A 15,241-nucleotide genomic window follows, 5' to 3' on the forward strand; every position below is an offset into this window, starting at 1 on the left:
CACCAGTTCTACATGCACTCATTTGTATGTGTGAATGTATCGATCTATACAATTTTATCACATGTATAGCTTCATGTCACCACTACCACAATCAAGATATACAAGCTCCCTCATGCTACCTTTGATAGCTATACTCCCCTCCTCCTCTTCTTCCCAAACCTAATCCTTGGCAACCACAGATTTATTCTCCATCTCTATAACTTTATTTCAAGAATGTTACATAAATGGAATTGTGCAGTATGTAGCCTTTTGGATTGGTTTTTCTCACAGTGTAATTTTCTTGGGGTTCAGTCAAGTTGCTTTGTGAGTCAATAATTCATTCCTTTTAATTATCGGGAAGTTTTCTATGCTATGGATGTACCATGGTTTGTTCACTCATTGAAGGACATTTGGATTAGTTTCTATTGTTTTTTTTTTTTTGCTAGTACAAACAAAGTTGCTATGAACATTCATGTACAGATTTTAGTTCATCTTTGTTTACAGTAGAAGATTTCAGAGATGAGTGAGGAGCTAGTAACTACATACTGCATTAAGCATGTTTGCCACTATATTCAGGCAGGGGTAACCATCTGTCCTGGTTTTCCCAGAACAGGCACATTTATGCCTGCTATCCTGCCATAATGATCAATAGGACTCTCTGAACTCTCAAAAGTGTCCCTGTTAGTATGATAAATTATATAATCACTCTGATTTAGGCTTACTTAAAGATTCCAAGTATCACACTGATGAATTGAATTTTTTTTTTAATTCATTTTTATTGAGATATATTCACATGCAGTCATACAAAGCATACATTCAGTTGTTCACAATACCATTATATAGTTGTGTGTTCATCACCAAAATTAATTTTTGAACATTTTCATTACCACACACACAAAAATAATAAGAATAAAAATTACAGTGAAAAAGAACAATTAAAATAAAAAAGAACACTGGGTGCCTTTTTTTTTCTTTTTGCCCCCATTTTTCTACTCATTCATCCATGCACTGGACAAAGGGGAGTGTGGTCCATATGGCTTTCCCAATCACATTATCACCCCTCATAAGCTACATTTTTATACAATCGTCTTCAAGATTCATGGGTTCTGGAAATTGAATTTTAGTAGATTGCTGTTCTGTAATCTTTCTGAGTACATGTGGAGTGAGTCTCCGGAGTATGAGAAATGAGATAATCTTCTTGCAATTAAAGATAGGCTTGCTGAAGTCTCATCTGTTGCTGCCTGTTCCTTTTCTTCCATAAAATGTTTTTTCCTGCAAATCAATTTCATGGTTGGGGATAGCTTCCATGCTCATGTCTTAGCACTACATATCTTAGCTCGTGTCATAGCTCAACCAACAGAGAGGGTACTACTCCCCACCAATGCCGGTTTGAAAACAACTGCTGCAATAGATTTTCATTGTTCTGGCTTAAACCCACATGCCAAACCTAAAGACATCACTGTGGTCAATGATGTGCAGTCCCAAAATGGGTTTAGCTTGGGTCAGGAGTTCACCCTTCAAGATCACTCTGTCCAGGGCACTGAGGTCAAATAGGAGGATGGTATCTCCTCTTCAGACCACATGAGTAAAAACAAAGAGGAATTTTCCTCCAAGGAATCAGGTATGGGAGCATGGCAGACTTGGCACTGGAAGAATGGAGCTGGGTAGCCACTGCAAATTGTGTCTCCTATGAAGAGGTTCAGTACACTTCCAAAGACCACACAGCTAGCAAGAAGCACAGCCAGTATTCAATCTTATATCCTTTTTACTAGAAAGTCTATATTCTTAAATTTCTATTTAATAACTATTTATCATAGTAACATATATACAATTCAAAATTTCTCCCTTTCAAGTGTTCAATTCAATAGTATTAGTGACATTCACACTATTTCTTATGCATAGTATTTAAACGGGATAAACGGGAAATAAATTCCTATAATATAGCATCTGAAGTTTTTCTATGTGATGAACTCCTATGTAGGCACATTTGTAGGCAAGGATCACCTCACTCAACAACTCTCTGCTCCCCACTTCATGGTTATGATTAATATCCATTATTACCTCTGTCCTTAATTAATGCAAAATCAATAGGGAGTTACTTACCATTGGCCCACAGACCTATCCCTTAATGTCCTGGATTGCAGAAGACTAAAAATGCTCAGGTCTTGAAAAACTGATCATAATACATTTAGGTTAAAGGGCCTGTTAAAATAATAGTGCAGTTTCATATTTTTTTTTTTAACATATAAATTCACAGGCAGACAGAGGGAAAAAAAATGGAAAGATAGATATAGCCCCAGATGGTAGTTATTTTGGGATGGAGTGGTTAGGAATGACTAGTTTCTTATTTTGTTGCTTGCTGTATTTTATACATATTCTAGAGTGAACATGTTTCAGTTTTCTAATTCTTAATAAATTACCATAAAACTCTTGTGTATGGTGATGCAGACCTGATTCAGACTTAAAAAAAATTCAAATTAAGAGCTCCTTACTTCAAAACCACAAGAAGCCACATGAAAACAAGACCCTCCTTTGAAAGCCTCAGCATAGCAACAAGAATTTAAATTGAAAGATTCTCATTAGGTCCTCAAGTAACCTTCAAAAAGGAAAGATGTTACATTTTTCAGGCAGTAAAAACTAGCCAGGCCAATATCATATAATGAAAAAGAAAGATATAGTAGCCTTATTAGTTGTAAATATACTCCCCAAGGAAGTAACCTGGGGCACTTTTAAAGGACACCAGAGTCTTCAGATTTAGCAGTTTTAGCTACTTAAAAAACAAACTCCTAAGCTAGCTTTTCAGAATGAAATCCATTGTACTTAATTCTAAGTCCTTGCAATCATTTAGCATAGCTTTGACAACATCAGAATTTTCATATTACAGATCCCCAAGCATTTAACCATTTTGAGTGGGGCCTTTAGTCACTTCTGAGAAACAAATTACAAAGCATAATTTAGTTAGGGAAAATTGCAAAGGAATTTCCTCAGGACAATGCAAAATAAATTTGGCCCCATGGCATCCCTGTATTTATATGTAAATAATTCTAACTTACCAATGTATTTCATAGTAACCTGTTTTTCCTATAATCCTTTAAGCGAAGACCACAAAACTCAATGCTTAATAATATATGTCAGACAATTTATAATTTCCTTGGTCTTTTATTTCCACCTTATTAATCAACCTAATATTCAGAAACTTTAGAAGCCAAATTTTCTTCCTAGATAAAATTTAAGAATTTTAAGTACATCTAAGTAATAAGATATTTTTTATCTAAGTAATAAGATATTTATGCTTGCAAATATAAATACTTTGTAGTATTGTAGTATTTAGCAAGAACACTTCCACTGCCATGATTACACTTTTAGTTCTCAGCACTATATCCATGTAATTTGAAATCCCTTAGCAATATTACTAGAATGTCTATATTATGGGCCACCATCTTGATTTAAATTAGAAATCCCTAGTTCATCTGAGAGAAGAATGATGTATGACAATTAGCCTAATTTTAATGCAGCCATTCAAGAGACAGAAAGATATTCATATAAATGTGGTTTTGGAGAGTTCCAGAAAACCTGATTTGATATTAAATAAAGAAGATTATTAAACTTAAGAAAAATAATCCATTAATGAAATAATTATTAATGTCATTTTGGGATCTCCAGATACAGGTCTCCTTATCATAAACTCATGGCGCAGGGAAAAATAAACTCCTTTTGGTCATGAATCTGAATATAAAAAATCTGATCACAATTTTCCCCCTATTTTTGGCTCTGGAGGGTATATTGCTTTGTCAAAAAATAAAAAATTAAAATCTTTCTATCAAGTAGAAAAAAAAACACAACTAAACCAAAGTTAGGCACTTTCCAACACATAATTGATTATCAATATAGATCAGTGTAATACCTTTTAAGTCAGTAGTGAAACACTGAATTATATAAGAGTGCTTATATTTTCATCATGTATCTTTGGTATTTTAGGTCTTCGAAAACCTTGACAATGTATATTTACTAATACTTTAACAACAGGACACTAATTTAATCAGTACATTTAATTTTCTGTTCATAATTGATAGTAAAATATTTATCTAGTCTTCCAACTGAGTATGAAAATTACCGTTTGTTTCTATATAAAATTACATGATGGAATATTATCCAGAAAAAGACTTTCAAAAAGCTACCTATAAAATTTCCATGAAACACCCACATTAATTTAAAGAAAATAAAAATAAATCTTTTCCAGGAAATTGTAGAAGTTTTGAAGAAAAATAATAATTTATCATTTGAGCTTCAGTTAGTCATGTGAGTTTCTGGAACCGCCTTTTGAAGTCCAGAGCCAATCCAGGTATAGTGATATGCAAGGCTAGAGATAAATGAGGGAAAAATTGCATTTTTGAATTTTTTTATTTTGATATTTTCAAATTGTAGGGCCAAGAAATTTTATCCTTATAACCTGTCAGATCTTTGGCAAAGCAGCTCTTCAGACCTTAGCTTTCAGAAACTTTCTGCTGCATTTCATGCCATCAATAAGTCCTCCCACTTGAAATTATCTAGACCCTGTGTCTCCTTGATTCTGCTTTCATCTTGTACCACTCTGCCTGTTTCTTCTTGATCCTTTTAGGTTTCTTACTTACCTCCCATCAAATGTTGGTGCTCCTCAAGACCCCGGCCCACTACCCTTCTCTCCCGTGCCCTCAGCTAGGAAACCCTGCCTCAGTTTTCTAAGCTACTAAGACAAATACCATACAATGGGTTGACATAAAGTATGGAGGTGTTTGATTCACAGTTTTGAGGCTAGGAGAAATCCAAAATCAAAGCTTCAGCAAGGTGATGTTTTCTTCCCAATTTCTGTAACATTCTGGTGCTGGCTACCAGTTATCCTGGGGTCTCATAACCTTGGCTTGTATCCCTGCATCCCATCACATGGCAATGTCTTCTCCTGCTCTTCTCCATTCTGTTGACTTCCCGCCTCCTGTACATCCCTGCTTCTGGCCCCTTCCTGTGGCTGTTTCTCTCCCTTTGTGTAAATTCCTCGTGCTTTTAAAGGCCTCTAGTAAATCAGATTAAATCCCACCCTCATTTGGTTGGACCACACCCTAACTAAAATAACCTTCAAGAGATTCTATTTACAATGAGTTCACACCCACAGGAATGCAGTTTAAGATTAAGAACACCTCTAAATTGGGGTACATAATGCAATCTCCCACAATCCCTGTTCATTTCTCCAAGCCTGCCCTTTCCCCTAGACTTCAGACTAACATCCAACTGTTTGTTCAGGGACTTCAAACTCAAGAGTTCTACTAGGTAACCCATCATGTCCTGAATCAGTCAGAGTTCCCAAAGGACACTCAGAAGAGGAAATCCCAGAGAATTTAATGTAGGACTATTAATAAAGGTGTGGGAGAGGAATAATGGAACCGAGCAGTGTTGAAAAACACCCAGGGAAGCAGCTGTGAGAAGATATTACTATCAATGGGCAAGGGAAGAAAGTTGTTTCTGAAACTTGGCCAGAACTTTAGCTTTGGAAGAGGGGCTGGGCTACAGGATCTGTAGAGAAATGTAGCCACTGCCCATCTGGGGCCAGCCAGGGTGGAAATTGGGAAATAAAGGCTCTGACTTCTCTCTCCTTGTACCTTTAATTTCTGCTTGTGCCTACCATTGGCCTAACCCAACTGAAACCATGCGGCAAGTGAGTCTGGAAGAAGCCATCCTTAGAGGGCAGCTTCCTCGTACTGAGAAGATGGATAAGGGGATGAAATCATCTGACAGGAAACAGAGATTATCCAGCACACTTGCCATCCTAAAACTGCAATTCTCCCAGGCACTGGTCGCCTGGAAATCACCCTAGACTCTTCCCTTTCCCCTATTTCTCATATCTAGGTATTTTTGAAAATTGCCTCTCTGCCTTCAGTTCCTTTTACCATCATTCTAGCATGAACATTTATCATCTCTTAATTGGACCATTACGATAACCTCCTAGCAGTTTGACTGCTTTCAGCCAAACAGCTCTATCTAAAATGCAAATCTTACCCCATTACCACTTTACTAAACTCTTCAAAAATGTCTCTTCACCTAGATAACAAAGATCCTAATTTTTGGCATAGCCTTAAGGACTTTCCTTAATCTGACTTCTATCACCTCATTTCCTTATTGCCACAACAATACCAAATCATTTGCATTCTCCTAAACAGTATCATGCATCATTTAATAAGGAATCTTTCCCCAAACCACCAGAAATAATTGTCTCTCTTTTAGCACCCCATATTTTCCTGTATGTTAAAAAAAGAAAAAGAAAAAATACTGACCACACTTTAATTGCCTTTTCTGTTTATATGTCTATTTCTCCCTCTATGCCATTTGCATGGATTCTACTAAATGTTATCTATTCCTGTACCCACAATATCTACTACAATTCTTAGTACATAATAGATGCTCAATAAATGTTTGATTAAAAGAATGGAATTCTGCAATAAACCATTATACACAATCCAAAACACAGACTTTTTATTAGAGAATTCAATGTCTTGCTGTTGCCATTCTGGCTTGAGAAAAGATTGGCTGCCAAGAAAGTTTAGTTTCAAGGAAACTAACAGACAAGGAGAGATTAACTAGCGGCTAAAGTCAAGATCAAAAACCAGGAATGCTAGTGTTAATGAAAATAGAACCCTGATTCAGAATGTGAGGTATACACAGGACATAGAAATCAGACCTCATTTGGCCCACAGATAAAAGGGAACTGTTGGTTCTTTGGAATTCTCTGACATCTGGTTTGTACATGCCAATCGCAAGGTTCTATGGGTGCAACCAAGAGGGAATCATGCCCTGGATGAGAACACAGGCCCCTAGCTGGATTCAGGTATGGGTTAAGTGTAAAGAGAACCAGGGACAGAAATTCCTCTGACTTGATTCGCTCAATAGGAGGGTCATAATGAAGGAACAGGATTAAGGGCCTAGTAGACTCAGGATGATATTTCCTTATGCATACATAAAACAGTGATTTAAAAAGTTACTGGGCAGGAAGAGATAAAAATAATAAAAGACCCAGTTATCTGAAAAAAAAATCAAATGAGATTAAAAATTAAAAACTAAATGCAGAAAAAGAATCATTCATTATTTAAATCTCATATATATTAACAAATATAATTTTGATTTTAGATCCCTACATTGTAGGTAAATTGATTCCCTGTTTTTTGTATTTATTAGTAAAGGTACAAAACTGACCAATTTTAAAACAGGTACATCTGGTTTTAATTTATTTTATGATAGGAAGAGTTTTGTTAGAAAAATGAACTGCATAACATTCCTATTTAAAAGACTGAAAAAACAATTGAGTATTAAATAAAGAAACACATTTATTTGCATAAAAAGGATGGCAATATATTTGTTTATGTCAAACTTTCTTTTATTTTCTAATTTTCCATATATTCATTTTGTTACAGAATTTACCAGGCATATTTATGATTTGTAATACAACTTTCAAGCTCAAAGTCTTATTTCCAATTCTGGTTCTCTGTTTCTGAAATATTATTCCAAGTATATATCATTTTTCTCTGTTTCATCTAAATTTCCTGATGAAAGGAGAAAACCTTTTATCGAGTAACCTCTACAACATTGTTTCACACATCCTGTTTGTTTGGTGGTTTTAAAATATTCAGAATAAAAGGGGACTGGCCTTTAAGAAATTAGAATGCCCAAGAAAAGAAGAAATCTTTCACTGGAAAACAGATTCTGAATGAATGCACTGTGGTAGATTGAATTATGTACCCCAATTTAGACAGGTTCTTAATCTTAAACTGCCTTCCTGTGGTGTGAACCCATTGTAAATAGGACCCCTTGAAGATATTATTTTAGTTAAGGTGTGGTCCAAGGGTGAGTCTTAATCCAGATTGCTGGAGTCCTTTTTAAAGGAATTCAGATACAGGGGAAGAAAAAGCCACAGGGAGGGACTGGAAGCACGGAGCTGCTAGAAGCCGGAAGTCAGCGGAACCCCAAAGCCAACAGAACCCGGAAGCCACAGAACCCGGAAGCCAACGGAACCCAGAAGACACGGAACCCGGAAGCCGGAAGTCAACCCAGAACCCAGAAGAGAAAGGAGGGGACATCGCAAAGTGTTGGGATGCAGGGATACTAAACAAGGCTTGAATCCCCAGGATCACTGGCTGCCAGCACCAGAATGTTAAATGTTGAAGAGAAAGCATCACCTTAGTGACATCTGGATTTTGGACTTCTCAAAATGGCAAGCCAAAAAATTCCCATTGTTTACACCAACCCATTGTGTCGTATTTCTCATAGCAGTGTGATAAGATAAGATATGAGTAAAGAACAATTTTCTGACGGAGATAAGATACGGTTCTACAATAAAAATAAATTTGAAGCCACTTTGTGTAGAGATAAAAAAGAAACCTAAGGATAGGTGCTCTGGAGAGCTAGGACAAGCATGAGAAAGGGAAATATTAGGGAATAATTAGTGATCACAGATCACACGTGTGGTGGCTGTGGAGGTTACTCACCTAGTCCTCTGAATAGCTGGAGGAAACAATATGGAGCCTGCTGGAGCCGAAAGCACCAGGAGAGAAAGGGGCGAGAGAATTTGTGTTCAGCCTCCAGCATCATCCCACTTCATCCACCCTCTTGCTTCCGCTACTTGTACCACATTAACCTTCTTCTGGCTTCTCAAATCAATGACAGAAGTGCACAAAGAAGTCTGTCACATATTTAAGAAGAGAGAGTGATACAGATGGATCTCTAAGGCTACACGAAGAGTCCTGTAAGTCATTGGGTTATGACCCTGGAATAAACGCCACCATAGATATAACCAAGAACAGGTATAGAAAAGGCTTCATCTCATAAGAGCATTGAATTACTAGGAATTCAGTAATTTTTATCATTTCTGGTTGGTAATAGTCATAGGAGAGGGATGATAGGGAGGAGGATGCAAAAAATATTAGTATTACTTACATGTCTGGGTATTGGCTGAGGGTGTAGGTTACCTATAAAGGCAAGGAAAGCCACTTTCCCTACCATTTCAACTGCTGTGATTTAATGGGTGACTTTAAACAGCAGTTGAAGCAACATTGATAAATATATGAGTAATTAGGAATATCACATTTTGAGGAGAAAAGAACATGTTGGTATTTGATTTATGATTTTAATAAATAATTAAGTAATAGATAAAATTTTACTATTTTGGTATAATTAATAATTATCATTGTAATAATTTTATTCATATAATAATATTCTCATATTTTCTGTAAAGGTGTTCACAAGTCAATATTATGATACTTCAGGATTCTCAGAAACTTTATATAATGCTAAAAATTTCAGTTGTTTCTTAAGCTTCTATTACATGCCTAACACCACATTCTAGGCACAGTATGAGACAAAAAAAATCACTGACATTCCTTTATTTAAAAAGTATTTACAACATACTTGGAGTAATTAGATGAATGCACTAAGCTCTTTGCAGTAAAATTTGTCATTGCCTTGGGGCTATGCTTCTGAAAATGCGAAAACACTGGGTCGCTGAAGCCATTAAAATTAGGGAGAAAGTGAGAAATAGATATTAATGACTATTGCTGTTAAACTTTCTATTGTGCCACTCTGCTACCAACCACAATGCTTTATATAGGTGTGCCAACTGTGTCCAACACCAAAGAAAATTTTTGCAAAACCTCAAGACTTAAGTGAGAAGTAATGTTTATATGACTGGGAGTCAATTTGCTTATAAGCTAAAAGACCATTAAGTAGGGTATTTAGAAACTAGAAATAGTGCAATGTTTTAAAATAAAGTATAACACTCATAGTGTTTTTAATTACTTATAGATATATATTTTCTTATGGGATAATAAGAGTCAGAGGAGTGGTGTGAGTTTCTGTTCCTTCATACAGCAAAGAACAAGAGTTAAATAGATGGGTACGATGAGGAGGAGTAACAACCATTACCTGCCCAGTGAACCTCGTTCACCTTACGGGGAAGGTCATATGGAAAAGGGTTTCTCCTAATGGTTAACAACAATATTTATCAAAGGAGTCAGTTGATAGAGGAATTAATGGCAGCATACTTCATTGCCAGGAGAATGGCTTAGGTTGAAACAGAAAGATGAAAGGATTACGATTCATCTGCCAGCACTGTATAATGTGGATGAAACCTCAACAAGGGAACCTAAACTGCCTCTCTCTCTCTCTCTTTCTCTCTTTCTCTCTTTCTCTCTCTCTCTCTCTCTCTCTCTCTCTCTCTCTCTCTCTCTCTCTCTCTGTGTGTGTGTGTGTGTGTGTGTGTGTGTGTGTGGTTGGGGGAGATGGAAAGGGAAGCATACAGGGAAATGGAGAAAGGCAGACAGGCCTTGGAAAGTAGGTTTTTCTCCAGAATAAGCATATGGCCAGAATGATGAAACTAATGCTTTTATAGCATTAAACATAAGGCTCTTTTAGAATATGCAATATTAACTCTTTCAAATCTAATGCTCTTTGATTGTATGTCAGGTAAAAGGAGAAATGGAAAAAAAACATAGGAAGTTAAGAAAGAAAGAAGGATACATGCCGTACTATGAGTTGAGGGACATATTCCAGTTGACTGGTACTAAGTGCCATTTCAGGAAAGGCAGAATTTAAATTCCTGTGATGTCAATTGTCATATTCTTCAATTTGCATCTTAGTTGACAAAGCACTGATAGTGAGTGAACTAATATAGGCAGCAATTTTCAGGGAGAAGTTTGGTAAAGATAGAATATGTGAGATAAGTTTTTTTCACTGAGAATTGCAGGACGATGCATTAGAGGGAGGCTTACCCAATAAATACTCCATTTACGTTCATTTGTGGGTAAAAGACTTTGAGACTGGTGGACTCCCAGTATACCTAGCAATTGAGTACTACTTTTGTTTTTCTATTTCGATAAATAGATAGCTGATAGATAGATGATAGATAGATGGATGGATGATAGATATTAAATTAAAATGTTTTCATAATGAACATTTTCTTTATGCAACAACTCTGCAGATATTAGCCTCACATACTAGTGGCTAATTTAGACAATCTGTGTACATCACTAAGCCATAAGTAAAAAATAAAGCACAAAGACTTCTATGGCCATGTAAATATGGGCTCCATCAGTGCAAATGGTTATATCCCCTCATAGAGATTCAAACTTTCATACTTTCCCATGACTTACAGCAGACTTATTTCTAGTTGTGGAAAAGTTAAACTATAAATCAAGCCTCATACTTGAGTTTCTCTGGCTTATGGTCTTTAGAGATTTCTACTCTTAACAGAGAATGCTTCTTATGGAATAGTGAAATATTTAATGGTCATAATGAGAACTATGTAGATTTGGGGGGTGGGGTGGGGAACAGTTTGCATCTGACCCATGGTCCTTTTTAGATTTTATCATTGAGATCCAATTGACAATTTGGTATTTAATAGTGGATTTTTTTCATGTTCTTGTCACCACCTTCATGTTAAGGTTATTTTACTAATCCACTTTTCAGGGCCTTGAATTCTAAAGTATCTCCAAAATGTAGAGATTAAACTGTGCACCCAATTTACCATGTAATGTACTATCCTTCAAATGTAAAGAGAATACACTCTGTGCCCAATTTACCATTTTGAGCATCTATTATCAACTGTACTAGAAGAAGGATTACATGAAATAACATATGTGAAATACTTAGAAGACTGACTGGCACCTAGTGGGTTTTCAGTATTTGTATTTTCTTCCTTTGTCTGGTATACTTTACATTTAAGTTACATAAAATAAAGATTGATGATTTCATTTACAAAATTATTTGTCCCATTAAAATAGTACGCCTTGTTTTTCAATATATTTGCTATATGATGCACTTTACCACAATTGGCATTAATCCTCAAATGTTCAAGGATACACCTAGTATGTGAAACAGGGTTAACCTCTGTTACAGTCAATAAGATGGCCACTATGTCATTATGGACTTCATTTTCTCATTCCAGTATTGAGTTTTGAGTCAAACTTTTGCACATTTCCCCTGTTAATTCCAGCACTGTGTCCCTGTTCTCAAACTGAACATTCTCACATTTCTGGAATTCTTAACTCATTATGAAGAATTCAAGCAAAAATCTTCACTTGCACCAAAAGTTGGGTATGAATTAGTTGTTGTACATGTGAGTCTTAGCTGTTATGCAGTAAAATGTGTGGCGATTAAATTGTGCAGTTTAGATTCATGATGAATGTTGCACAGATAAAATAGTTGTGGCAAAGTTTTACCAACTGTTAGAAAAATTAATAACATAAAACTTAGGAAGTTTTGTGGCGTACACTAAAGAACAACCACGTAAAAAAAAAAAAAAAAAAAAAAAAAAAGAACAACCTCCTAGAGTGAAAAACATATGATCATGCTCTTACTATTTTCCAGATTTTAAATAGAGTATTTAAATTATTTTTATAACAATAAAAATGTTAAAACATACTAAATATAATTTAGAATTTTATTTAATGCACACCATCGCTGTTTCTTCCTGAAACTATTTTTCCTATTTTCCATTAAGATAAATGAAACTATGGAGTATTTAAAATTCATACTTTTCTCAATTCATTGTCCTGTTCCACTGTCTCCTTGTCAGGCATTCATAATTAAAGATGCATATAAGCAAAAAATGACTCTTTGATAGTTAAACATTTGCATCCATTAATGTTTCATCCATATCTAGGGTAGGTATTACTCTGGTGCTGAAAGGATAGCTCCCGGGCACCTGTCGACATTTTTGAGTTTGCTTTACCGAGAAGGGAAGGACTAAGACAGAACTAAAAGTAGAGCCATTGAAGACACGAGTGAGAAACAGTAACCTCGTAACTTCAAACCACTTTCCAAAAAAAAAAAAAAAAAAAAAAAAAAAAAAAATCTATCTGAAATTTCTTCAAAAATTGTTTTGTACAGTATAGTTGTCAAACTATGATCCTTTTTTTTTAAAGCACCCCCTTCCCTTTTTACTTTTCCTTAAAGTAAAACCCTGAAGCAGAATATTCCAGAGAAGGCGAGAAAAGTTAATTCTACAGATTTTATTTTTGCCATTTCCATTCTGAGTTCACATCTTCTGTAAAAAAACAGTGGGTCAAGTCTAGAGACGTAAAAGGGAATTATCGGAGTGGAGAAAAGGACCTGAGGACAGGGGTCCTCTCTAGAATCAACCTGGCACTCCTTATTCAAGGAAAATCATGCCGAGACCCACCCCCAGGCGGTATATTTGTGTCCAGAGATTTCAGCACCCAGTGCATAATTCCAGGGGAAAGTAAATTAAGACAAAGCTGGCGCGCTCTCTGTTGGGGGAGGGCGGAAAGGTTAAGCAGCGATGCGGGGTAGCAGAGACCAAAAGAGAAAGTGACTTCATTTTGCCTGAGTGAAACACTATCCAAAAAGCCCACCTTTGGATGTGAATACCAGCAGCGGTAAAAGAGCTCAAATGGGGGAAGCTGAAATGAGCCAACTTCCCCTCTTCATCCACCCCCATCCTTCGAGACCTCCAGGAACAGGCACACGCCAGGACAACAAAGCGTGAGCCTAGGCTGCGCGGCCGGGTCACCGTTCCCGGTGCGCGACGCTGCCCCGCGGCAGAGCAAGGGCGCTGGAGCGCGGCGGCGGACCCGACCAGACCGCGGAGGCCAGTGGACTCCCCTACCTTGAGAAGCACAAAGAGCCAGAGCAGAGGCAGGAGGCGGCTGCTGCCGCGCGCCCTCGTGGCCAGGTGCCCCATCGCGGCGCCTACAGGAACCCGCGGGGACCGCGGCACGGGCGGGCTCCCCTGGCGGCGGCTCACAATGGCGAACTGGGGTTGCGGCCTCAGACCGTGGACGCCAAGGCTGCTCCCGAGGGGCGCATGCTGCCTTTCTTGTCCCCCTGCGCCTGCTTCTCTTCTGCGCCAGGAGCCCTCCAAGAACGTGCTAGGCGTTGCTGTTCTTTAACGGCTGAGGACGGAGAGAGTGGGGATTGGAGTGGGCGAGGCTCTGCCGCCGCGTTTCCACCACAGCTGGAGGAGACGCGGGGTCCGCGTGGTGAGCTAGAGGAGGGAGCCCTGCACCCAGCCGGCCGCAGTCCTCTGGCAATAAGGATATTCTCACTCCGGGTTAGAGATTCATAAAGTAACAGCAGCCTCTCAATCCTCCCACCAGAGTCCGCCAGCCAGCTCTTGCCGCTGGACAGCCCCCACTCCAGGCTCCGCCCCAACCTACAGTCTCTGGGACTCAGGAGTTCTGTGGGGTTTCCCTGACTCCTCTTGAGCAACCAGGGTTGAGGCGGGGGCAGATCCCATTCCCTTCTCGATCTTCCTACATCTGCTCTCATTTCTGGGTACAAAGGAACAGTAACCCTTGTTGGAGAGTGGTGGTGGTTGCAATTGTGTTAGTGGAATGTGGTGTGTGTGTGTGTGTGTGTGTGTGTGTGTGTGTGAGTGTGTGAGTGATGGAAAGTATCTTCTTCCCCTCTTCCATTCTCTCCACCCCATTTAAACACTCTAAAACTCTCCATCCCACACTCTTCTGGAGAAAATAGTACAATTATATACATTTTTCCATTTGAAATCAGTTCCTGTAAATTTCAAGGGCTGTTCTTTGATACCAAAGTCTGTCAAATAACCTGAAGCTAAACATAGAAGGGATGGGGGATCAGAATATATTAATATATTTATAAACATTTATTTTTGTATTAGTTCTGAATTATCCATAAGTAATTAACTTATGACTTTTAAAAATCTCAGGCATTACTTCCAAGCTGTGTGTCCCCAATCTACTCATCCATCACCTTGATTGTTAGGTGCACTTTTTGGAAAATAAATCTGTCAAAATAAACTATGGAGTACTGTATTCAAAAATAAATCTATCTTTATTGTCATGTAAATTAGCTTTGTTCTGCCCTGCCAGTAATTGGACTTCCTATTTATCCTTGAGACATGCTTGGGCACCAGGAGACAGGCAAGGTCGTTTTGGTCATGAATGTAGGAGTTCATCTCTGAGAGGAGAAATCACTGTCTCAGTGACACAGCTTGGCAGTGGTGGCATGGAAAGGGACACAGGACTATGCTGGGCAGTTTGCCAGATGAGCAGTGACCATACATTAATCATTTGATTGTGTTTGCCTGAGAAAGTTTTAGATTGAATATATTTACATAAGTACATATGTGTACTAAATGCTCATTTGCATAAATATGGAATGGTGGTCTGAATTTATGTGAGAATATTGTGTTTGGTGTCTTCTTTTACAAGCTTCTTTTGTTGTCAACTTCTTCATCCTCATATGCTCATTT

The 15,241-nt window shown here is 37.7% G+C and overlaps 1 protein-coding gene across 2 annotated transcripts in view; it reads right to left on the minus strand.

Moving 5' to 3' along the window:
* The window catches only part of PTPRO (protein tyrosine phosphatase receptor type O), a 254,990-nt gene extending 240,896 nt beyond the window's left edge, over positions 1-14,094 (minus strand). For both annotated transcript variants that reach the window (XM_037845676.1, XM_037845675.1), the window contains exon 1: positions 13,622-14,094. In XM_037845676.1, coding sequence (XP_037701604.1) covers positions 13,622-13,696 — 75 coding nt within the window. In that variant the 5' untranslated portion in view covers positions 13,697-14,094. The remainder of the gene's footprint in view (positions 1-13,621) is intronic.
* Between the last annotated feature and the right edge of the window lie 1,147 nt (positions 14,095-15,241).

Source organism: Choloepus didactylus, chromosome 8, assembly GCF_015220235.1.
Source record: "Choloepus didactylus isolate mChoDid1 chromosome 8, mChoDid1.pri, whole genome shotgun sequence".
In the NCBI taxonomy this organism is placed as follows: domain Eukaryota; kingdom Metazoa; phylum Chordata; class Mammalia; order Pilosa; family Megalonychidae; genus Choloepus; species Choloepus didactylus.